The 25,020-nt window shown below is 34.4% G+C and overlaps 1 protein-coding gene across 3 annotated transcripts in view; it reads left to right on the forward strand.

Moving 5' to 3' along the window:
• The window catches only part of HBS1L (HBS1-like translational GTPase), an 86,811-nt gene that overhangs the window by 8,388 nt on the left and 53,403 nt on the right, over window positions 1–25,020 (forward strand). For 2 of the 3 annotated variants that reach the window (XR_825631.1, XM_010844256.1), the window contains exons 3-4: window positions 7,735–7,863; window positions 10,666–10,860. Coding sequence is in view for 2 of the 3 variants with exons in the window: in XM_010844256.1 (XP_010842558.1) it covers window positions 7,735–7,863; window positions 10,666–10,860 (324 nt within the window). In the remaining variant the exon portion in view is untranslated. Of the gene's footprint in view, window positions 1–7,734; window positions 7,864–10,665; window positions 10,861–12,065; window positions 17,575–25,020 lie in introns of those variants that run through there. The other variant, XM_010844257.1, reaches the window with a different exon arrangement.

The following is a 25,020-nucleotide window of genomic DNA, read 5'->3' on the forward strand; positions in this document are numbered from 1 at the left end:
AGTGAAAGAGGAGAGTGAAAAAGTTGGCTTAAAGCTCAACATTCAGAAAACTAAGATCATGGCATTTGGTCCTATCACTTCATGGGAAATAGATGGGGAAAGAGTGGAAATAGTGTCAGACTTTTATTTTTTGGGGCTCCAAAATCACTGCAGATGGTGAATGCAGCCATGAAATTAAAAGACACTCCTTGGAAGAAAAGTTATGACCAACCTAAATAGCATATTGTTAACTTTAAAAGCACATAAAATAATTTCATTACTTATGAATAGAATTTAAAGTTTTGATTCCTTCATTAGGCTTTATACAATTTGAAGAAAACTCTCAAAACTATGATTTTCCAGTATTCTTTGCAGTATGCAATTAATCTAAATTGACTAAAACGATAATTTAGTCAGTAATGAAAATCTAAACTACTAAAGACAGAAAGCAGTTTTATGTCCAGGAAAATCTTGAATATTAAAACACAAGTTATGCATAGATTTCCCTTCATACAGTATTTTATCTACTGTAAATAAACCCAGTACATAGTTTAAACTTCTGATGGAGCCGCAAAATGATTTAGAGTTCAAATTCCTGTAGGATTCTACATCAGAGCTGCACCTTTTGCCTCTTGCTGAAAAACTTTTTTGCAATCATATAATGAAAGCATTTCCTGTGTTGGCGGCAGAGACAGTGTCTTTGATCCAGACCTTTTTCTTACTAATCCTTCTAACAGTGCATTTATCTTCAAATTTTATCCTACTCTATAAACAACTGGTTAAAATGCTCTGCTGAATTTTACTATGTCATAAAAGTGGGTCCAATTAAATATCGTTAGGAACAGCATAAATAGACTCATAGAACTCATTTTCCACAAATTGAAGGTTTAATATGGTAATTTAAATTTCTATCAGTCTGCCTTGTCTTTAATACCTTATAGTCTGTTGAACTGTCTTATAAACCTTTCCCTGCTTTAAGCCTCTTCATAGTTTCTGAAGACTAAATATGTCCCTTCTGACTTTTTAGAATTTCTTCTTTTTCACAAAGGCATAGGATAGGGGCCTTGGAAGTTGTCTTAGCACCCCTACTCTGCCTTACATCTTTTGTCCTGTTACTTATTACTCTGTAATGCATCTAGCTCTTTATGGGTACTTTGCTCTTTTAGGCTGGCTAATCAGAGCCCTTCCTCTCTTTCTTCAATGTTATACCGTTATCAGTCACGATTTTGTTAGGAGATAGAAATTGCACTGGTTATTTTGCCAGAGAGATTTTAGTATAAAAAGTTAACTAGGTGTTAGAGAACACAAAATGCAAACCAAAAGATCAAGGAGGTAGTAACTTCAGGAAGCATTTATCATTTCTAGTTCCTAGGGGAATCAGCAGACAGGGTTGGAACCAACCTTTTAGAACCTTGTGGCGGCTCCTTGGAGCTAGGACCTAGGGGTGTGACAGGAAGATTCTGCCTTGTTGCTTTGCCATTGAAGTTAAGAGAAGGGACTGTGGAGCTGGGGCTCAGACCTGAGAAGGGGAATGTTGTGTGGTTGGTATAGAGATACTCTGTAGGGACACTGGGAAGCTGAGGTTCAGCCTTTAAAGAGGGCATTCTATCCAGCAGTCTGGTCATGGTTGTAATTGGTTCTGGGAATTTTGGAAAAACTGATATTATGATTACTGGAACAAATGATTTTGGCAAGATGAAATGTTGCTGGGGTGATGGTAACTAGAGAAGAAGCAAAAAGGAAAGGAACATTTGTGTTCCTCTTCTGGCCTAGTCTCCTTTTATTATCTCCCTGTTGGCTGATCCTAAAAGGGAACCAGCTGTCTGAAGAAATGTGCTTTGCAGAGACTTCAGCCTCAGCATCACAAAGCAAAGAAGACTGGCTTAGAAGTGGAGAGGTGGCCTAATTAGTGTGTTTTCTAATACCTAGGTAACTTTTTATATTAAAATCTCTCTGGCAAAATAACCAGTACAATTTCTATCTCCTAACAAAATTGTGACTGATAATGATGTAACACTGAAGAAAGAGAGGAAGGGCTCTGATTACTCAGCCTTATTATTCAGTGATTCAAAAATGCCATATTTTTTTGAGATTAGGGATGAAAGAAATTTCAGTTTTTCTGAGGAGTCTCACAAGCACTTGTCATTTGCAATGTGTTAAAAAAAAACACAACTCTGTGGGTTAACCTTTTGGGGTGCCTACAGTTCATCATAATCAGTTGTCTAGGTGATGAAGTAGTGTCTGGTAGCACTAGTTAGTACTATGAATGAAGTAAAGATCATGGCATGTTCATGAGACTGATGATAATATGGGTGTGGTGATTAGATTTGAGTTTTTTGTTTTTGTTTTTTTTTTAATATATGCTGTAGAGACTGGATTAAAGGTGGTACCTAAGTGGGTGTACTTAGAATAGTTAGTTAGGAGACTATTATACTAATCTAGAAGAAGTATCTCAAGACAGTGTTCTCAAAATGTGGTCCATGTGCCATTTGCACCACTTGAGAATTTGTTAGAAAAGTAATTCTTGGCCCCATCTCATATTCAGTGGGGCACAGGTACTGCTTTGAAAACTATTTGTTTAGGATAGAGGTGATAGCAGTGGATTTGGAAATAGATTCTACAGGAGCTAAAGACTACTGGACTTGGAAGTTGGTTGACTATGACTTGCACAGGAAAGCTTCATGGAGGGAGAGACTACTGAGAAACATCTTCATATTGCAGATTAATGCATTCATTTATCTAGAATTGTTTAACTAAATCATGCTTAATCTTGAGTAATGAGCCATCACTACACAAGGATCAGGCATTCTGAAGGTGTTTTTCTGAGATCTGCTTTTGTGACCTACCTTTCTTGAGGTCATAGTTTATCCCTTATCTCTCACAGCTCTTGATATGTGTATTGTGTATGGTTCATATTCAGGACAGTCTGACTATTTGAGAGTTACCTTTGTATGCTCCAGGAAGTGAAATCGGCTTTATTAGAGCAGGAGATAGTTAAATAGTTTTGACTTTATTCTGTGACAAACTGGTATTTTTAACAAAAGCGCATGGTTTAGGTTTTTAAAATTTTCTAAATTTTACTAAATTAAATCAGTAATATCAGATCAGACGATTAATATTCCTCTTTAGTGGTGTATTCTTCCCAGGAATTTTCAATTAAAAAGGAATAGTTTTTAGAAGGATACTTTCTGTTCTTAAAGAAGCAGCTAATGTCATTCATTGAAGAAATGATTTTATTCATGGTCTAATGAATTCTGGTAATTGAATGACTTTATCAATAGGAATTTCTCTAAAATTTATCATATATTTTAAAAAATTCTACTAAATACAATTTTCTTGATGGTAAGATGATTTCTAAATGTTATAACTTTTTTTTTCTTTAGAAAGATTGACTGAATATTGCTTTGATGCTGAATGTTTAACTTACGTTAGGGAGCTGCAAAAAGATAGCAAAAAAGGGATAGCAAAAAGAGCCTATAAATAGAACTTTACAATTATTAATCTTGTTTCAACTAATATAATTAGAAGTGTTAAAAGATAAACTGAGGCATACTGACATTTTTTTTTCAGAGTTTATTTGAGCAAACATCAATTTGAATCAGCTCCAAATGGGAAGTGGTTAGGAGCACTTCATCAACAGAAGTTGGGGCAGGGTTTTTATAGAGAAGACATGAAACAAAGCAAGGAGGTTATTTGATTGGCTTACTGCTTAAAACACATTATTTGTGAGAGAATAATTGGCTTTTTGTGATTGGATGTTCTTAATCCTGAGGCCTTTACAGGAATTAACTCTGGATTGGTTTTCCCTTTGCAGCCAAGGCATTAGAGCCACTTCAGTCTCATGACCTCCTTGTATGATTACTTTAACAGTAGATATCCTTATTCAGTCCATTCCAACTCAGAACCTTTATTGAGCATCAGTTAACTTGTAAAGATGGAGAAGGAAATGGCAAACCCACTCCAGTATTCTTGCCTGGAGAATCTCATGGATGGCGGAGCCTGGTGGCTACAGTCCACAGGGTCGCAAAGAGTCGGACACGATTGAGCGACTTCACTTTCACTTGTAAAGAAGCTTGTTAAAAATTCCCTTCAAATGATAATGTGGTGGGTAAAGAGATAGTCCTGCCTGAAGAAGGCGGGAAAGGTTTCTGGAAGGAGATGGAATTGGAACTGGTGAATTTGGGAATAAGCGGCATCCTAGAGAAAGGAAAAGCAGTGTTTGAGCAGTGGTCTCTTAAGTGAGGTGTGTTTGGGAAGACACATGGTGAATGCAATTGGAGCACAAAGCGGGCTTGGAAAGGAAATAGCCAGATTGTGGAAGGCAGCTTTTAATTTTAGCTGTGTAATGTCAGTTTATTGAAGGTTTTTGAGTTAAGGGGTCATGTTTTAGGAAATTAACTAATGACGGTAAGCAAAGTGGACTACATTTGGATGAAAGGGGAGACTTGTAGGCTGTTTCCTACCTTCTCTGATGATACCAATCAGCTGAGTAATTGTATTATAAAACTACAGATTCCCTACCCCGTTCTAGCACCACTTAACCAGAATCTCCAGGGGAAGAAGCCTAGAAAGCTGTATCTTTAATGAGTGCCTCACATGATTTTTATTTTATATTTAGGAAACAGTGTTAGGCAGTTACAGGAAAACTGTAACTTTTTCAGTTACAGTTCAAAACTGTACAGTTCAAAAACTGTAAAGGTTTTGAATTCTTTCAATTTTTATGTTTATCAGAATACCTGAAAAATTTGCAAGTCATTATGGTGTTCAATTTTTCAGAAAGCGTTTCTGTCAAAGTTTGTGATTTAAATTTTTAGAATAGAAGAGCATCTTATATTTATCCTTTTCTCTCTCTTGCTTTTATCTCACTTTTTTTTTTTTTTTTTTGCCTTTTGACTCTCATTTCAATTTCAGAGGTCTGGAATGCTTCTTTTTTCCTGGTAGCTATTGTCCCTGGGGAATTTTCCTGCCCACTCTCCCCACTCTTCAACAAATCCAGCCATCATTTACTTCTAAAACAGTGGCCACAGTATAGATTTCTGAGTTGGATTTATGTTTGGGAGAGTGTAGGAAAACCTTCCAGGAAGAATAGCTCCTTGGAGGTAGAGTGGAAGCCTGGATTTTGACAACTTCCATTTTCTTTGTCAATATTTTCTAAGTGAAAATTGTTGATGGAAGTATCTGATTTCTTCTCTCACTTAATTTTTGATTTGTGTTAGGTTTTTCATTACAGTTCAGAACTATGAGAGGAAGTTGAGGAAAGTATATTTGTTACCTTTAGGCTGAACTGAATACAGTTTACAGTCAGAAAAGTAATTTAAAAATCATCGAGCACAAAATGGCCTGGTTTACATTTTTTAATACTACCACATTTTATTGTATCTAAAGTGCCATGGATTGTAAGACATACTGTTATTTTACATACCACTTAAAAAATCAGCTGTCAATCTAAGTATTACATAATACCAAGATACCACTTGATCATAAGACATATCCCTCATTCTGAGATATTTTTATGTGAAACAGTGATCATCTTAGAAAATCTGTGAAATAGGATATTTTTCCTACCATTTAATCATGCTGACTTTATAATGGCAGTATTGTATTTTACTTGTGCAGGATGGGGGAAATGGTGATATATAAACAGCATAATATGTGCATTCTTGAAAAACTGCGGTCCTCAAATTTGTATACTAAAAGATAACAAAGCCTGTGGGAAAGAACAGGGTTATGACAGATCACTCAGCCTATAAAGTACTAATAAAACCAAAAATCATCTAATAAAAATACTTGCATATTTAGAAAGTTAATTTCCAAATAAAGTTACATTCAAGGAAATGTTTTTGTTAAATGTTTAAATTTAACAAAATGTATTTTTTTACATTTAACAAAATTTTTTGATAAATGTTTACTTTTTGTTACATGTTTGCAAGGTGAAAGCTTGATAAACTTGTAGGAAGAGTTGAAACTAATGAATAATGTTAGCAAAGGCAAAATGCTGACAGGTCTTAGAGAGCCAAGCAGGAAGCAAGCACAGAAAGGGACAGGGCCAAACTGAGCCAAGAGGACAAGTGTGGGGCTATCTAACTTTACAGCACAATTCCAATGACAGTATAATGCTCTGCGGTTGAACTTTGTATTTGCCTTACAAAGTGTTGCGGGTGGGGAGAATCTCATGAACCAAAGCATCTTGAATGTTATACCTTCATCATTCCCCTGAGGAGCCTGTTGGGCTGCAGTCCAATGGGTCGTCGCTAAGAGTCGGACATGACTGGGCGACTTCACTTTCACTTTCATGCATTGGAGAAGGAAATGGCAACCCACTCCAGTGTTCTTGCCTGGAGAATCCCAGGGACGCAGGAGCCTGGTGGGCTGCTGTCTGTGGGGTCGCATGGAATCGGACACGACTGAAGCGACTCAGCAGCAGCAGCAGCAGTATGTTAAGGAAACATGCATTACAGCAGAATAGATTAAATTCTCTCAGCTGCTCTGTATTTCTCTTATTCTGTTCTTGCCTTCTCTATTGTAAGTGCTCCAGTCTTCAATGATCAGTTAATCTTTTGTGCTTCTGTCACACTTGTCATCTGTACTACTTATATGGCTTTTTAAAATATGTCACTGCCTTTTCTTTTTTTGCCTTTTCTGCTAATCTGTAAGGCCATTGTTGATTTATACTATGAATAAATAGCACTTACACCATAGTTTTCTGAGTGTAGGTGTTATACTAAGCTATAGTATTTTCTATTGTCTATATATGCATTATCTATAACTTTTGAATGTAGTTAGATTCCCTTACATTTATGGGCATGCCCAGAAGTCAAATGTGGGAATGCTGAGCAATGGAAATGCATGTTATGTGCTTTTCCAGAAAGCTGAATAATATAAAATCTCTGATGACACCTTGCCTTAGAATACTGTATTGATGTTTTTATCCGTCTTAAACTTAATACTTTAATTTTATTCCTTCACAACTGTGAACACACACTTGAAGAATTGAGTTCAGTGGGCATCCAGTTGATGTAAAAGAGTGAACACTTTGGGCATGCTTGATGCTTTTCTCCTTTGGCCACTTGTATTTTTGTATATGATATTCAAACATATGTTATCACTTTGATATTTTGTTTTTCTGCCTCTTAATGAAATATATGATGTGCAGTTATGTGTTGAGTAATTATACTGCCAGTCTGTAGAGTCGCACAGACTTCTGTCTGAAAGTTAGGTATGTGGCACTAATACCGTGTCAGTGTATGATTGAAGTGTAAATCGTTTAAAAGTTAAGGCCTATGATTTTGGTCAGCTCTTGGGTTCAAGCAAAATTAGTAGTTCCTGGAAAGTGAAAATTGAACTAGTCTGTTTTTAGTATTCTTAATTATGCAAATGAGCAAATTTGATATGAGTTTAAAATGTTTGTACCATAGAAAAGAAAATTTCAGGGAAGCTAGAGTAGTAGGCAAGCATGAGATATTAGGAAAGATAATTTTTGAGAACTGTGGAGAAAGTAAGCTCTGTGTTTATGAGATAGAGAAGAATGAAGACCATTAGAAGAGATTAGCAAATGGTTAGAAGGACATTTGGGCAGAATTTGGGGTATGATATATTTTGTCTTAGTTTTTTTCTCTTTTCATCCAGTATTATGACTGTGGGCAAATGACTTTAGGTAGGAGGTCAGAATCTTTAATTTTTACTTTGTATTGTTAAAAAAAAAAGTTAATGGGAAATGGTTATAGCACAGCATTCTTCCATCGTTTTATATTCTAGCTGCTCAGTTTATTTACTCACGACGTGACAAACCTTCAGCTGTTGAACCTGTAGAAGAATATGATTATGAAGATTTGAAAGAATTCTCCAGTTCTCTTGTGAATCATCAGCTAAGTGGAATTGATCAAGGTATAGTAAGAATTAGTCTGTTTCTTATCTGAAAATGATTAATAATTTACTGAGATTTACCAATGTTATTTATCAGTTTTATTGTTCATAATATTAATCATGGGTAGAATTGGTATGAACTACCATTATATCTTGTATCTTCAAGGAAAATTTACATTTTGTTAATTATGTTTTGTGAAGACTATATGGTTAACTATATGGTTGAAAAATTGATTGTGTGGCTGTTATTCAGTAACTGGAATTTGTGATTGAAATCTTCTTAGGAGAGAAACTTCCGTGATTCGTTTTCTTTTATCAGTATTTATTGTTTTATAAGCTGTATGTAGAGCTTATGGTTAGATTACAGAAGCTCATTTCCTTGGAAAATGTTAGGTTCCAAAAGACTGGTTTTTATTAAAAATAATAATAAGTTCAGAGTAACACTATACAAATGTCCTGATTGGTCACAGTCATATAAATTTAATTTCAAGATAGAACTTGTAAACGGTAATGGCTTTGGTTCTGAGTTTGCTTCTTCTTAGTTCTCTTAAACATTTTAACAAAGATATTTTATATTTTGGCTTTCATCTTTTATAAATAAATTTCAAATGTGACAGTTTCAGACATACTGCTCCCGTCATAGGTTGATGAATAGTGTTGTAGAACCAAGATCATCAGGTATAAAAGTAGTGCTCTCTGTTGGTGCTGAGCCGGGCTCAGCTTGTTTGCTCCTTCTCTGGAGTGTACTCTTTCTCTGGCTTTGTTCTATGAATATTTTTAAATTGAAAATTTATAACAATTTGAAAACAGGAAGGAGGGAAGTATATAAATCTGAGAGTTGATCTTTGCGTAAATCGGTACAATATATGTCAGCTGCAACCCAAACCGAGAAAAATAGAGAGAAAGCACAGACAGACAAAATTAGAAAGCAGAAAGGGAAACAACAGAGAATTAAAAAAATTTCTATATCAACTTTGCAGATACATTTGACAAGTGGGATAAAAGTTCATAGACGAACTGCTGTATAAATTCTTCCATAGTTTTGATTATATTTTCAAAGAGTGTGTACAGTTGTCATTGTAGTGGGGGAGAAGGTAGGAATAAAGTAGAAGTCTTATACTTTCTCTGCTGTGCCTCAGAATGATTAAGGAGGTATGAAATTCAGAGTTATGTTTGAGAATGAAAGTTAATCATTCCCACCTGACATATGTAAGTATCAATAATTGCATGAAAAAAATTGCATGGCAACAATAGTAGTGATTGTAACTAGCCTCTACTAATTGCTTTCTGGGTCCTGTTCTAAGTGCTGTTCATGTATTAGCATATTTAATCTTCATGACAGCCTTATGAGATAGGCCAGCTATTGTCCTCATTTTATACGGGAGGAAAATGAGACACCAAGTCACTTGGGGGTAGTTGTACTGCTTAGTAAGTGGCATTTGGATGTGAACCAACATAGCCTGACTTCATATCTCTACCCTTTGTGTATGTGTGGACAACAGTTGCTATAATTAATTAGAATAGACCATGATGCTAGCTATATACTAAGTATTCTGTTCCAGTTTTAGTAATTCATGTTTTTATGAAATAGGCATAATTTTTCAAGTTTAGCTTATTAGCCTAAAATTAATTTTGGACTAAAGCAAAGCAGAATTACCCAAATATTTGAAGAATTTACTTTTAATAATTAAAAAAGAGCAGCAGAGAAAGTATTATATACTTGGGGGAAAAAAGGATATTGCCAGTAGATTCCTTGTTCAGTATGTAAGCATGTAAAATGTAATGTAAAATGCATTCTGTGGACTGATTTCATGGATTAGGGAATCTGAAAACTTGAGTTTTATTTTGATTACTGCTAAACTAAGTAGTGCCATGATTTTCAGTCCTCTTTATGACTTGTAGTTTGATATATCTTAAGTCATAGAGTTACTGTGAGGATTACAGAAGATATGTGTATGTGTGTTAAAGTATTTTAAAAATTGTCACCTATTATACAAATATAAGTTAATATGTTGATGCATTTTTATTCAGTAGTCTCACATATTATTTTAAGATCTAGGGATATAAAGCCTTTGCTCTCATGGAACTTCCATTATTAATGAATATTATTAGTAATTACTTTTTATAAAATAGTCATCAGAAAATTAACATCCTTAAAGATTTTAGTCACCCAGATTTAAATGTTTGTGTTTAAAATGAATGTTCATTTTCCTCATTAATCTACTGGATTTCCTAATTTTTATGGCATTTTTGTACCAAATTATCTTGTCCATTCACTAGTAAGTTAGAAATATTTTCAAAATTAACCCTTTCTACACATGTAAAAGATCATCAATATGGACCTCATCATCCTCATTGACTGAAATAGACTTTGTGCGTGTGTGGGTACATGCTCAGTTGCTTCTGTCAGGTTTGACTCTGCTACCTCTGAACTGTAGCCTGCCATGCTTCTCTGTCTATGGGGTTTTCCAGGCAAGAATACTGGAGTGAGTTGCCATGCACTCCTCCAGGGGGGTCTTCCTGACCCAGGGATCGAATCTGCGTCTCCTGCATTGCAGACAGATTCACAATTGACACTTTTTTCAAGCATTAATCAGTATTACTTTGGAGACATTTATTATAGTGGTTATTGAAATTGTTCCTCTAATCAGGGAAGCTAGGTATACTGTGGATAAAAATATAGTCATTGTAATTTTTGCCAAGGCAGATTACAAGAAATGAACATCCTACTGTAATTACAAATCCTTTGTTTCGGTTTCGAAGGTTCAGGAATCTTTCATGACACCACTGAGTATAGCTTTTAATTATTGTTGTCTGTTCTAGCTCGTCTTTATTCATGCCTTGATCACATGAGAGAGGTACTTGGAGATGCTGTGCCAGATGACATATTGATTGAAGCAGTTCTGAAGAACAAGTTTGATGTGCAGAAGGCTTTGTCAGTGGTTCTGGAGCAAGATAAAGTGCAGAATTTGAAAGTCAGGAGTGAGGGAGCAATATCTACAGGAAAGATAGCAAAAGGTATGCTTTTACTTGTTCTCTTTTAGTTTTACAGTTAATGCTTTAAAAGAGGCTTTGATTTTGATCGAACTGTTAAGAAAAATGGATAGAAATTTTTACATGTTACAATAATTCTTGATTGTTATCAATTGATTTTGCAGTTTGTGAATTTTTAAGCTGATTGGCTGTGTTCTCTTCAGTCTGTTAAAGCCTATTTTTTGATCATTTTCCTGCTTATTTTTGCAACTGACAGAATATAAGGGAAATAAAATTAGATAAAAGCAAGACAAAACACTTTTTGCTTCTTGTTAGTGTCTTGATCTTTTTGATTATTGGTGTTTTTTTTTTTTGGAAATTAATAGCCAGGCAATGTCAAAAAAATCCCTCCTATGCTTATAGTATTTTATGAATATAATTTAGTTTTACTTAAATATCCTAAGTATTATAATTCTACTACTCTTTCATTTCATAGCCAGATCTTTAATTTTAAATGTTTAGAATTTGAGGTTAAATTTATAACTTAGGCCACTTGAGAAAGGAACTAATTATCTTAAGTGGTATAATATCTGTCAGTAGAAGCATGGTGATTTGTTAACTGGTTTGATATTTCTTATAACCTGGAGTCTAGATTTTTGCCACAGTGAAATTATGTGCAGCCTGTTACTATGAAATAAGGGTTGTTTTATGTAAATTAAAATTTTTTTTCATTTTGGGGGGGGGCACCGGGATTCAGTTTTAACTGACCTGTAGTATAAGTCTATAATGTGACAACTGTATTAATAGGTTACCCCAGATCACAGTAGAAGTTACATGGTACTATTTGTTTACCTGTTTTTAATACATTAAAAATATAGATGAACCTAGTTCTTTCCACTGATATTTTAGATGTTTTGAATTTGAGAAATTCTGATTATGAATAACTTAAAATCTCACATAAATTTGTAAATATTAGCACATTTACTAACTTGGTAATTACCTTTGTATATATCAGTGAACAAAGTATGAAGGTCACTTAAGATGGTTAAAGGAAGGTAAAATCCTTTATTTTTTTTTAGAATGTTCACTTTTTATTAAATAATGATCAAGTATCACTTTATTCATGTCATAATCAAAAAGAAACATTTAGTAATTAAATGCCTCATTTCATGTTTCCTTTTGGTTGCTGTGACTGTCTTCTGCATATGTCAACCTATTCATCTGAAAATTAATGGCTCTTGTAAGGTAAGGAGTCTTATTATCTTCCTCTGAAGTTTCAGCTGATAATGTTCACAGCTCTTGTCCTCAGTCTGCAAACCATTTGGATTGCAGCAGCAAATCCTTTGATTTTTCTGGCCCAGTAGCAAAATATGGATTATATCATAATTCCTCTGTTATACCAAGTCACTATTTACTCCATAAAAAAAAGAAACTTGACAGACCTAAAAGTGAAAAGAAATTAGAATCATGTAAGTTAACAAAAGAGCTGTCCCTAGCTGACCTAATCAATGATATGCCAAGAGATTCTTATAAAAGTCAGCCATCAGTCAGATTACCACCCACAGATAGTGTGGAGAGTCTACCTTCAAAGAGTCTAGATGGTGATTTGTTAAGACCTCATGTGTCTGAGTGTATTTCCAAAGATGATTCTGCCTTCAAAGGCATACCAGATTTAAAATCCTTAATGATAAAAAACACAGCACCTAATAACTCATCAACTATTCAGAATGATTCAGTACCTGATTTGCAAAACATTCCAGTACAGAACAGTTTAGGAAGTTTAAATAATCCTTCATTGGAAAATATGGCTCTTGATAATTTAAATGCTAGTAAAACGACTGAAGTTGGAATTGTTTCTTCAGTTGAACAAAGTAATAAGAATTGCATATTAAAGAGTGACAACTTGCAGTTTTCTCAGTGTGAAAGTCCATCCCTAGCTGAACTGTTTGAGGAACACAAGAAAAACAATCCAAGCGAGTGCTTTACTTTACCTGATTTTTGTCACCAACCATCTTCCAGTTTCACAGATCTCAGTTTGGGATCTTTTCCCTTGTCACAACTAGCAAATCGGTATCAGTCTTCAACTGGAATATCAGAGTTAACAGGATCTCTATCATCTTTGGCATTTTGTAAAGCTTCTCCGACAAGAGACCTTGAGAATTTGTCACTTTCTGATTTGATTGCAGAAACGATTGATATAGACAACCCTCAGATTAGGAAAGATTCCTGTATGCTCAGTTTATCTGAAATGAGGTCACCTGGAATAGACTCAAATATTGATCTTAGTGTCCTCATAAAAGCCCCAGATTTTGTTCCCAAACCTGTAGTAGACCAATCAGTTGCTCCAATACCAGAAACTAAAGTTCTAAGTTCAAAATTAGGGAAAAATTCCAATTCTGCTAAGGATAATAAGAAAAACAGTAAAAGCTCTCTGCCTAGGAAACCACCTTTTTCTCTCTCTTGGACCAAAGCCCTTGCTGCCAGACCTTCAGCTTTCGCTTCAACCCTGTGTCTTCGTTACCCATTGAAAAGCTGCAAGCGACGTACCTTTGATCTCTATAAGGCTTTTCTTTATAGTAGACAAGTCAAAGACGTAAAAGACAAAGAAATAAGTCCTCTTATAGCAATAACACCGTTTGACTTCAAATCAGCATCTCCTGATGACATTGTGAAAGCTAATCAAAAGAAAGCTTTTACTAGAGAATAGTAACAAAAGGAAAACTTGCTAACTGTTGTAGAGCTTTTTCTTTTAAATTAATTTAATTTTAAGCTTTTATAGGGTTACTTTATATTACGGGATTTAAGTTGTGAAATTTATATTAAAATTGTCTTAAGTCAGTTGATAAATTTAGTTGATATATGCTTTTGCACTGAAATTTCTTTTTACTATATCTTCTTTTAGTGATAACTGGCTTCAAGTTGATAGCCTGTAATAGGTGTATGTTTACAAAGTGCTTATGGTAACTTGATATTGTGAAATCAAACCTCAGCTATTTTTGTTTAAAGCATTCAGCTTTGAAAATTTTTATGATGAGACATTTTCTTTTATAAAATATTTTTGTGCTTTGTTCTTAAATGAAAATGCTACCACTTGGGATTAGTATAGTTTAGTGATAAAGATTTTTCTTGTGATATATGGCATGGCATAGCCAAGACAGTATTATATTTTGAAATATTAATGAAATCATTCCAAGTTTCATTATTTTTCTGCCAGTGAATACTAAAACTTTTCTATTAGAAAATCTTAAAATTCCTAACTTTTAAGAATACTGTTAGGTTGTTGAAATAACATTTTTCATGATATAAAATATAAATCCTTTTAAGGGACCATGTACATATTGAAGATGGATTAATACATAATTTATTTTTATACATTTTCAAAACCATTTGTCCTAAATGAACACTTTAAAATAAATATGTAGAAGGTCTTTTCAAGTATGGTTGCATGTTCCTTGAGTAATCTACCAGATCTCTTTCATGTTTTGTTTTGTTTTTCTTTTTACTATAAGTAATGAAATGTGGACTTTAACTCTTTGCTACTGACAGCTCTGTGTGCTATAATGACAAAGTTTCAGCAGTAGTTGACCTAGTAAGATCTCTTCTAGTGAGCAGAACAAGTAGGTAATTCATCTCTTAAAGCAGTCGTCCTCAACTAGCAGTCAGAATCACTGGGGAAATTATTTTCAAAATGTAGCTATTGTGACTTCACTCCAGACATGGCGAGTCATTTCTGAGGGATGACATTTGGAAATGTGTATTTTCAGGATGGTCCCCAGTTAATTCTGATGGGTTACTTCTACTTGAGAATTGGTCCCTTAAAGAAATCAGTAGAATGAAAGGAATTACTAATGCTGGGAATAACACCTGGCCAACTTGAATTTTTAATTTGTATTTTCTAGTAATTAGGAATACCAAGGAATATTGCAGATTAGGAATTAGCACCTTTTTTGTTAGAAGGTAATGTTATTAGTTATTTCTTGCAGGAAAAAAGTAGTCTATAAAATGTTGTTTCTTAATGAGAACAAAATAGCTATATTTTCCCAGTAAAAAATATTTTCTCTGACTACTACTTTAATCTGTGTTTGATAATTTTTTAAAATATTTCTTGTTTCTGTTTATTTTCAGAATGACATCCCAATATCCCAGTATTTTTAGTTGTATATGATGTTTTTATATCCAGTGTTTTGGTGGGAAAGCTTAAGCCAGCCTTATGTCCTTGTTGTTCTTGACTAAACACTTTGTGACATCTTCACTTTTTGTTTCTAACTGCAGATTTCAGTGCGTATCCTACTGATGCTTAGATCATATGAATTACAAGTTATATTTTGTGATCAGTTTTGAAGTTTGAATTACCCCAACTGCTGATTTTGTTTTTCTAGTCTTGAACTTTAATTGGATATTTTAGTAATTTTGAACTTAGTCTATGACTCATCAACTAGATTTATATACTGTAGGCAGTCTCCAGTTTAGAAGTGAATTGTATTCTAAGTGTTTGTTTAGAACTGACAATAATTCTTGATAGATTAAATGCTGCCCAAGTGGTCCCTTTGCACATAAATCCACAAATACATATTTAATCCATATTGAAATTGAACAGCATTACTTTTATATTATCTTTTATAACAAACTAATTTTCAAGTGGAAATACAATACTTTAAAGCCATATAGTAGGTCTTGTAGCGTGAACTAGATCTCCCTTTGTTGGATGATCAGGATTGTGACTTCTATTTATGATGTTATGATTTTAGGGGAAAAATATTCTATATTACAAGGTGATAGGGAAGGTAACAATTTTTAAATAGGTCTCTGTATTTCTGTTGTGATGGCTACTGGTCCGTCAGGCACATACCTGACAGGCACTTGCCCCATTGACTAAGGAAGTGTCACAGTCTCTGAGATTCAGAGAGTGGGACCAAGAAGACCCACTGTCCCTTCTGTTTTTGGCCATTAGCCTTTGGTAAAGAGACCCCATGGACTGTACCCTATCAGACTTCTCCATCCATGGGATTTTCCAGCAAGAATACTGGAGTGGGTTGCCATTTCCTTCTCCAGGGGGTAAAGAGACTAGTGCCTGCTTATTCATGGATGTTTTCCTAGTGAGGACAGTTGCTTGCACTAAGTGCATCTTCTGCACCAGCTGCTGTTTACTGATTGACTGCTGTCTTGGTAGCTCAGGTATGCTAAGTGTTTTTGGTCTATTTTCCAAGTGCAGAGCCATTTTTATTTGTGTTATGCTCAAATATTAATAGTATACTTTAAGAATAGAAATAATGTTGTAATTATATTCTAAATGATACAAAATACAAGATGTTTGAAATGACCATTTTTCCTCTTCACTTTTTTTTGATTTTTTAAAAGAGCTGTTGTTCACAGATGTTTTTCTGTCTTGCATTTGGTTGGTCTTTTTGGTTATGGTTCTTCCCATTAATTGCAAAGAACAAGGTATCACTTCTGTACAGAACACTTTGCTTATCGTTTCTTTCTTAGTTCTATCTTTTTCCTATTTCCTAGTTACTGAACTGGTATTCTAACCTCTTCCCACCCCCACCCCTGCCTTAGCTTTGAATCTTTCTTTCTTGAACTTTTCTTTCAGCCTTTTTCCCCCTCATATAAATAGTAATAACTGTTCCCAGTGTACTATATTTAATTTCTTGTGGTCAGTGGGAGATCATACAATTAATTGCCATACCAAGGGTAAAACTAGTCCAGTGCTTTTAAATATGTGGACCATTGCAAATTAGCAAGCACACAGTTATACACTGAGGAATAACTGTGTATCAGGTTTCTGTTTGGTGTTCATACAAGTGTATATTTACTTGTAAAATCAGTTTAGTAGTACCCTAGAAATTGTTTTCTATTTTATAAATGAAGGTAATGCTGACTAGATAGGGAGGGATTGATACAAATCCTTTATTAATTTTCTTTTGTAATTATATAAAGCTCAGTGTATGCAGTTGTATATTGTAATTTCAATTTCTAGGATGCAAAAGATTTGTCACATTTTGAATGTATGTATACATTTTTGTAAAAGCCACATCGGAATAAATTATAATTCTGGGGTTTTCTAAAATCAGGTGTGAAAACATCACAATTTATCCATTAGGATTTTTTATATAAGCTTAATATTTCAGAGTGATATTTTAATAATTTATGATAAAGGTTTCTGTAAACAAGTTGAAAAATGCACTACCTGGTTGTGCAGACTTTCTTTGAAGATATTTGTCATTTAGAATTCTTATTTTCCAAAAGGTAGAATTTGTATTTTTACTTTTGAGGACTCACATAGAAACATTCTTAAAGTATAGATTATGGTGAATATGGATAATATAATTGCAAAGGTGGCAGTGGAAAATAAAACATTTGATAAAGTACACATTTCTGATGTTGACATGCCTGGTTTATATGACTTAAAGGAAAGCATCCTTCTAGTTATAGGACATAGCTGGAGATGATCAAAGATGTGATTCTCAAATGGGATGGGAAAATGGGTACTTAAACACATAGTTATATTTATTGCAGTGTGTATGGGATGCATGACATTACACTCTCCGAAGCTGACATCTTTGTCTTCCTGATCCAAGCTGCGACCTCCTCCTGTTTCCTCTCTTTATTAGCAATATCAGCATCTTCCCAGTTGCTCAAGCCAGAAACCTGGGTAGCATCATCGTTGATTTTGCTCCCTCATTTACTTCTTATAATTGATTGTTGTTGTTTAGTTGCTAAATCGTGTCCAACTCTTTTGTGACCCCATGGACTATATAGCCTGCCAGGCTCTTCTGTCCATTGGATTTTCCAGGCAAGAATACTGGAGTGGGTTGCCATTTCCTTTTCTGGGGAATTTTCCCGACCCAGAGATCAAATCCAAGTCTCCTGCCTTAGCAGGCAGATACTTTACCACTGAGGCCCCTGGGAAGCCCTGTAATTGATTCCAGTCCTATTGATTCTTCTTTACTAATAAGTAATTATATGTGTGTACATATACAGTGGATTGTTCTTATTTGTGGTAGTTATATTTTATAAAGTCATAAATGAGTGAACACTGAATGAAAGGCAGACACTGACTTAGCAAAAACTGAACCATTGCTCCCATAAGAAATACGAGGTTAGGTTCCTGTGATCCTCTGGTCACAACATTTTTGTCAAACAATCAATACATGACCTTGTTTTATGTATGTTTAAAGACACTTTGTTTAATATATATTATTCATATATTATTGATTCATTGAAATTGAACTCATAGCCAGTAGCACTATAACTTAATGCCTAACACTATCTATATGCATCTTTTTAATTTGTAAGGTGCATCACAGCTGCTTTGTGCTTAACACTAGACAGTGCTTCAGACTACTCTTGGGGACCATTTTAAACAGCAGAATCACCAACTGATATCACAGGGTGAAAAATGTGGCATTTAAGAAGTCATGAAAAAGGATACTGCTTTATGAGAGTTGAAACAAGAAGGCAGAATGCATATTATTTGACCTCAGTTGGGAACATGCATGTTAGGCTAGTAAAATTTTTTACTGTTCTACACTGTCCACAAGAGACTGCAAAAGTGCTGAAAGTCATGGTTTTTAGTGATAGTTGAATCCATGAATATGGAATCCTCAAGTACAGATTGATTGTCCATTTTTTGATCCATATTCTTTGCTCTTATTACTGACTGCTTTTTCTCTTAAAGACTATTAGCTTGGGCAGAATTCCTAAAATATTTAACTGGCTTCTTTACTTCTCAGTTAATTTTCTCTCAGACACTTTCTACAATACAGGTAGAGTGAATTTTCCAAAATGTAGTTCTAATTTTCTGTTGCCCTGTTTAAACCCTTCATTTTATTGTAAGACCTTTTGTCATCTGGTTTCTCTTTGTGTCACCCACTACCCAAATCCACCCAAGAACACCTACCTGAGTTTCCTCTGCTTCTATAGTGCTTTGCCCTTTCCCCTCCTGGCAATTAGATCTTGAGGCTGTGGTTTATATATCACTTTACTCCTAATCCTGGGATAGGGGAACCATCTTGTGTACCCATTATTCACCGTATTCCTTTTTACTTCCACCTCATGTAAAATCATAACCTCTGCCCCTTTCTCTGATAACCCTGCTTTACTGTTCCTCACAACCCTTATATCATCTGTCATTGTGTGTGCGCACAGTTTTATTTCCCTCCTGTTCTTTGTAATCCCCCTATCCCCCCACCACAGTGCAACTTCTATGAATGGAACGTCTTTATTGCTATATTCCCAGCTTAGAATAAATATATCTGGCACATACGTGTAGGAAAGAATTTAAAGTAAAAAGTGAGTTTCACTCTTAAATACTGTCCCACATCTTATTCCCCGAGAGGAAGCTGTAAAGCAAATCTGTAAAAAAATATTTTATGTTTCTCTGGAACTATTTGTGTGTTAGACATATCAAATTTGTATACATATCATTATACAAATGGGAGGATACTGTAACACTTGAATATCTGTGTCACTTAGCATGCTAAGTATATTGCAGGTTTTTCCTTACCAGCATATAGACATCAATCTCATTCTTTTTAAAAGCCGTGTAGAATTCCATATGTTTATGCATTAAATAGTCCCTGTTAACATTTTCTTGCTATCACTACTGACTCCTGAATGAACATCCTATGTTTCTACTGATTGATTTTCTAGGCCCATAAGTATATACTTTAAAATTTTTGATAGATATTGTCTAATTGTCCTTAATAGAACCTGTGCTAATTTCCTTTCCACACAAGTTTATGAGTGCGTTTTGTTCAAATTCTCACAGATAGGATTATTGCTCTTTTGGGTATTATGCCAACCTGATAATTGGAAAGTATTCTTATCATTTGTTTATATGTCTTAAATGAGTGAAACTGACTACTTTGTCATACGTTTGAATCTATTTGTATTTCTTAGAACTACCTATTCCTAATCTTTTACGATTTTTCTGCTGGCTCTCCTTCATAATGACTTCTAGGAATATATGTGTTTGTGTATTTAATATATTTGATTTTTATATTTAAATTCTAAGAAAATTAATCCTTTTGTTATGTGCATGGAAAATATTTTTTCTTTGTCATCTTTTAGATCATTTATAAGACAAATTGTTGATTTTATATATATAAATATTAACATTTTATATTAAAAGTTTCTAATTCATATTAAAATTTATAACAAATTAATAAACGATTAAATAATTTGATATTCATAATATAGAATATTTAATATTAATAATAAAGTATATTAAAGTTTACTAATCTTTTATGGGTTTTTGTTTGAAAGTTCTACTTTACTACAAGATAATTTTAAAAAAATTGCTTCTCTGTGTTTAGCAGGTTCTCTCTCTTTTTTTAAAAAAACATTTGAGTGTTTGATTTAGCTGCTATAGTGGGTAAGGAAGAAACATAGTTTCCAACATGTTTTCTTTTTCAATAGCTCCATTTTTCACAGTTACTTTTTGTTGTATTACATGTCCTTTTTCTTTTTTAACCTGATTTGAAATACCATCTTTGACGGATGCTAAATTTTCCTCTCTCCATCTGTTTTGCATTTTTTGAGACTCTGTGCTATTCTATTTCTTTGTCTTGTTCTGTGCCAGTATCAAATTTTCAATTACTGTAGCTTTATATTACTGTTAATTTTAAATATCCTATAGGCTGTCTTGTTTTTTAGTCTTCTTTTTCATTTAGTGTTGTTCATTTGCTAAGTTGTGTCCAACTCTTTGTCACCCCATGGACTGCAGCGTGCCAGGCTTCCCTGTCCATCACCATCTCCCAGAGTTTGCTTAAACTTATGTCCTTTGAATCAGTGATGCCATCCAACCATCTCATCCTCTGTTGTCCCCTTCTTATCCTGCCTTCAGTCTTTTCCAGCATCAGGGTCTTTTCCAGTGAATTGGCTCTTCACGTCATGTAGCCAAAGTATTGGAGATTCAACTTCAACATCAGTCCTTCCAATAAATATTCAGGGTTGATTTCTTTTAGGATTGACTAGTTTAGTCTCCTTGCTGTCCAAGGAACTCTTGAGAGTCTTTTCCAGCACCACAGTTTGAAGACATCAATTCTTGGGCACTCAGCCTTCTTCATGGTCCAACTTTTATATCAGTACATGACTCCTGGAGAGACCATACCTCTTACCGTATGGACCTCTATTGGCAAAGTGAAGTCTCTGCTTTTTAATACGTTGTCTTAGTTTGTTATCGCTTTTCTTCCAAGGAGCAAGTGTCCCTTAATTTCATGTCCACAGTCACCATCCGCAGTGATTTTGGAGCCCAAGAAAATAAAGTCTGTCCCAGTTTCCATTTTTTCCCCATCTATTTGCCAAGAAGTGATTGGAATAGGTGCTGTGATATTCCTTTTTTCAGTGTTGACTTATAAAAGCCAGCTTTTTCACTCTTCCTTTTTCGCCTTCATCAAGAGGCTCTTTAGTTCCTCTTTGCTTTCTGCCATAGGGTGATATCATCTGCATATCTGAAGTTGCTGAAATTTCTCCCAGCAATCTTGATTCCAGCTTGTGATTCATCCAGCCTGGCATTCCTACATGATGTACTCTGCATAGGACTTAAATAAGGGTGACAATATAGAGCCTTGACATACCCCTTTCCCAATTTTGAACCAGTCCATTTCATGTCCAGTTCCAACTGTTGCCCCTTGACCTGCATACAGGAGGCAGGTAAGGTGGTCTGGTGTTCCCATCTCTTTAAGAATTTTCCACAGTTTATTGTGATCCACACAGTCAAAGGTGAGAAAAAAATAATCTGTCTTCATTAGGCACTAAACATTACATTATTAAATGGAGTTTCTAGTATTGGCCTAGTCTTGTAATACTGGAACATTCCTAATTGGTCGTGGTAAATTTTTTTTTTTAATGGAATGGATTTTATTTGAAAATATTTTATTTAAAATTGTTTTGTATGTTCATAAAATTATACAGTTGTGTGTATGTGTTGTTTGTCATGTTTTGGTTTCTCTTGTGATAGTTTTTTAGAGAATTTAGAATTTTCTTTATTCTTATAATTTGAAGGGCAGTGAAATTATTTGTTTTATGATAGGAATTATCTTTCTCAATATTCTAAGGTCAGCTTGGGAAGTTTTAATTTTCTGAAAATGATCTATTTCATCTGGTTGACAGATGATTTTGTTTTGCATTGTAGCAAACATTGTCTACTAGTAGTCATTTGCTGCTAAGTCGCTTCAGTCGTGTCCGAATCTGTGCGACCTCAAAGATGGCAGCCCACCAGGCTCCCCCATCCCTGGGATTCTCCAGGCAAGAACACTGGAGTGGGTTGCCATTTCCTTCTCCAGTGCATGAAAGTGAAAAGTGAAAGTGAAGTCGCTCAGTCGTGTCCGACTCCTAGCAACCCCATGGACTTCAGTCTACCAGGCTCCTCCATCCATGGGATTTTCCAGGCAAGAGTACTGGAGTGGGTACCATTGCCTTCTCCAGTAGTCATTTATGAAATGTCAAACACAGAGAATAATGTATCAAGTACTTATGAACTTGCCATTTAGATTCAACAGAAGGTAGCATTTTGTATTACACATTTCTGGTATTTGTTTTTGTTCTAAGAAATATATTGTTAGATTGAAATCCGAGTCCTGCACTTGTCTTGTTTCTCCCTACTCCCTTGAAGTTGATATGCATTGTTCCCATTCTCTCTTTCTTAACTTTTGTCTCTATAGCTACTGTTTTTCTTATGAAAACTGTATTTGCTGTAACGTGGATTCTTTTAGTTACTATTTTCTGTGTTCTTTTAGAGCTATTGTTATTTTCTGGATAATCCCCATTTTAATTTTGATTTTCTTTTTAAGCCAAGAATCGAAGTGTTCTTTTTTTCTTAAATCCCAGTTTGCTGTGGGATTTTTTTTGCTTTTTTTGTTATAATTTTTGATTTCATTGTGCTGTCATCAGAGAATGTGGTTGGTACATTTTACTTTTTGAAGTTTATTCAGTTTTTCTTTGTTGTCCAATGTAGTTTTATCGTTATTTCATAGGTTAATGTCAGTAATAAATTCTGTCTGACTAATCCAAAATATATTTCTGTTACTTTTCAAATTTTACAGAATAATAACATGTTACCATTTCTAAAAAATTTGTCAACTTTAAACAGTATGTATGTATGTGCTGCTCTCTCATGAAAGATGAAGAAATTGACACACATACTTCATCTCCTCTTATAATTTTTATTAATATTTTAAGTTTTTAGGGGAAGTATTTATACCTCTTTTTTAAACCTTATTAACTGAATTACTAACTTTAATCAGTTCTTTGATGAGTCCTTACTTTAAAAGTTGAGCTCATCAGAGTTATACTTTTTCATACTTGACCTCTTCTCTCCTTTTATCTCCTGATGATTTTAGTCATATTATTTAATGTAGTACCAAAAATTTTAACACTTTCCTTAGATTTTGTACTCAAATTTTTCTTAGTTTTTAACCAACTGTAGTTATATTAAGCTTGATTGGTTTCTCGTGGTTAGGCCTCTATTTATCACTTATTTGACATCTTTTCCATCTCTCACCTTCCCCTCTTCCCAAAATATTCATTTGAAATTTTCCCCCAAGTTGTTGAGTATATTAAAATGATACTGTGACGTGTATCTGCATTAGAAATAATAGTCCTTGGTTTGTCTTTTTTTTCTGGAGGGTCTTGCAGACATTGCTCTACAGTTTTCTATCATATATACTTCTAGCATGGCTTTTTAAATTTCTGAAAGTAGTTGTATTTTTTGTTTGTTTTGATTTTTTTCAATCTGTATTTCTTGTAAGCTCTGCTGGCTTATTTTTTACTTTTTTCTTCTGTTTGTTTTTTATCATCTTTTCTTTTATTGTGTGTGTTTGTGTGTGTGTGTGTGTATGTGTAGGGAGGGTATGTTTTTTGAGGGGAAAAGTGAGAGAAACAGCTTTACTTTGTCTTTTTAACTGGATATATCTTTCCAACAAACCCACTCTAATATTCTTGCCTGGGAAATCCCGTAGACAGAGGAGTCTGGTGGGCTACAGTCCATGGGGTCTCAGAAGAGTCAGGCTTAGCAACTAAATAACAGCAGTCTTCCCAGCAACACTTGATTAGATTAAATGCCCCAAACAGCTGTGAAGCTAGATAACTTGAGAAGTTTGTGAATAATTTCTTTTCGGGTATGTGATAGGACAGACCTTGTTCCAAAAGCTTTGATGCTTAGGTATAATAATTCCCCTGACCATAGCATCCTGTCTTTGTGGTGACATACCACTGAAGTCTAGGAGAAAGCTTTTTTTTATTATGCTTATTTGGGAGTATATATAGACACACATATGTTTTGGCTGCACTGGGCCCTCTGAGGTGTGCATGCGCTTTGTTGCGGCACACCGGGCCTTCTCTAGTTGTAGCACTTGAGCTCTAGCGTGCTTGGGCTCAGTGGTTGTAGCATTGAGTATGATGGGCTTAGTTGCCTAATCAGGGATCAAACCCATATCCCTTGCATTGGAAGGTGGATTCTTAACCACTCTACTAACAGGGAAATCCCTCAGTATATTTGTATTCTTAGAATTTTGGAATGAGAACTTAATGTCTATGTGAAAATTAACCTTTTATCCTGTAATAAGTTAGAACTCTTCAATTTCTAAGGTGATGTATTAAATATTTATGTGTCTCCTTAACTTAGATAACATTTGAGTTCATTTTATAAGCATATGTAATATTGAACCATTATAGCAAGTATAAATAACCTTAGATTAGGTTATCATATAATTTTGCTATACATTTGTATGGGTGAACTGCCAAAGGAGTATATATTTAGGGATTAAAATCATGGGACAATCTGTTTTCTGTTGATAGTTTTTTGTCACCTTAAACCTACCAGGAGGGGAGGGATTCACTACCAAACTATAAAACTAAGTAGCATTTTTTTTCCATAAAGAAATCCAGAAATTGAAATGTACGTATTATTATTGTTTGAAAGGAAAATTCTGGGCAGAAGAATCTTACTATTTATGCTCTAAAATTTTATAATTAGTCAACCAACTTAGAAGAGAAAGTTTTCGACACAATGAACGCTTCTTTGTAAAATTAAGCATTTTAACTCTTTTGATTGCTGTTGAGGCTTTTTCTAACACTGGGTTTATTTAGATTATTTTAGAAAAATACTTGGTCTAAAAATAAGTAAACATTAAAGAAAAAGTAGTTGGTCCACAAATAGGAGGGAATCACGCATAATTTAAATTTAACATTTTAGGTACT

This window comes from Bison bison, unplaced genomic scaffold, assembly GCF_000754665.1.
Source record: "Bison bison bison isolate TAMUID 2011002044 unplaced genomic scaffold, Bison_UMD1.0 scf7180017864198, whole genome shotgun sequence".
Lineage (NCBI taxonomy): Eukaryota > Metazoa > Chordata > Mammalia > Artiodactyla > Bovidae > Bison > Bison bison.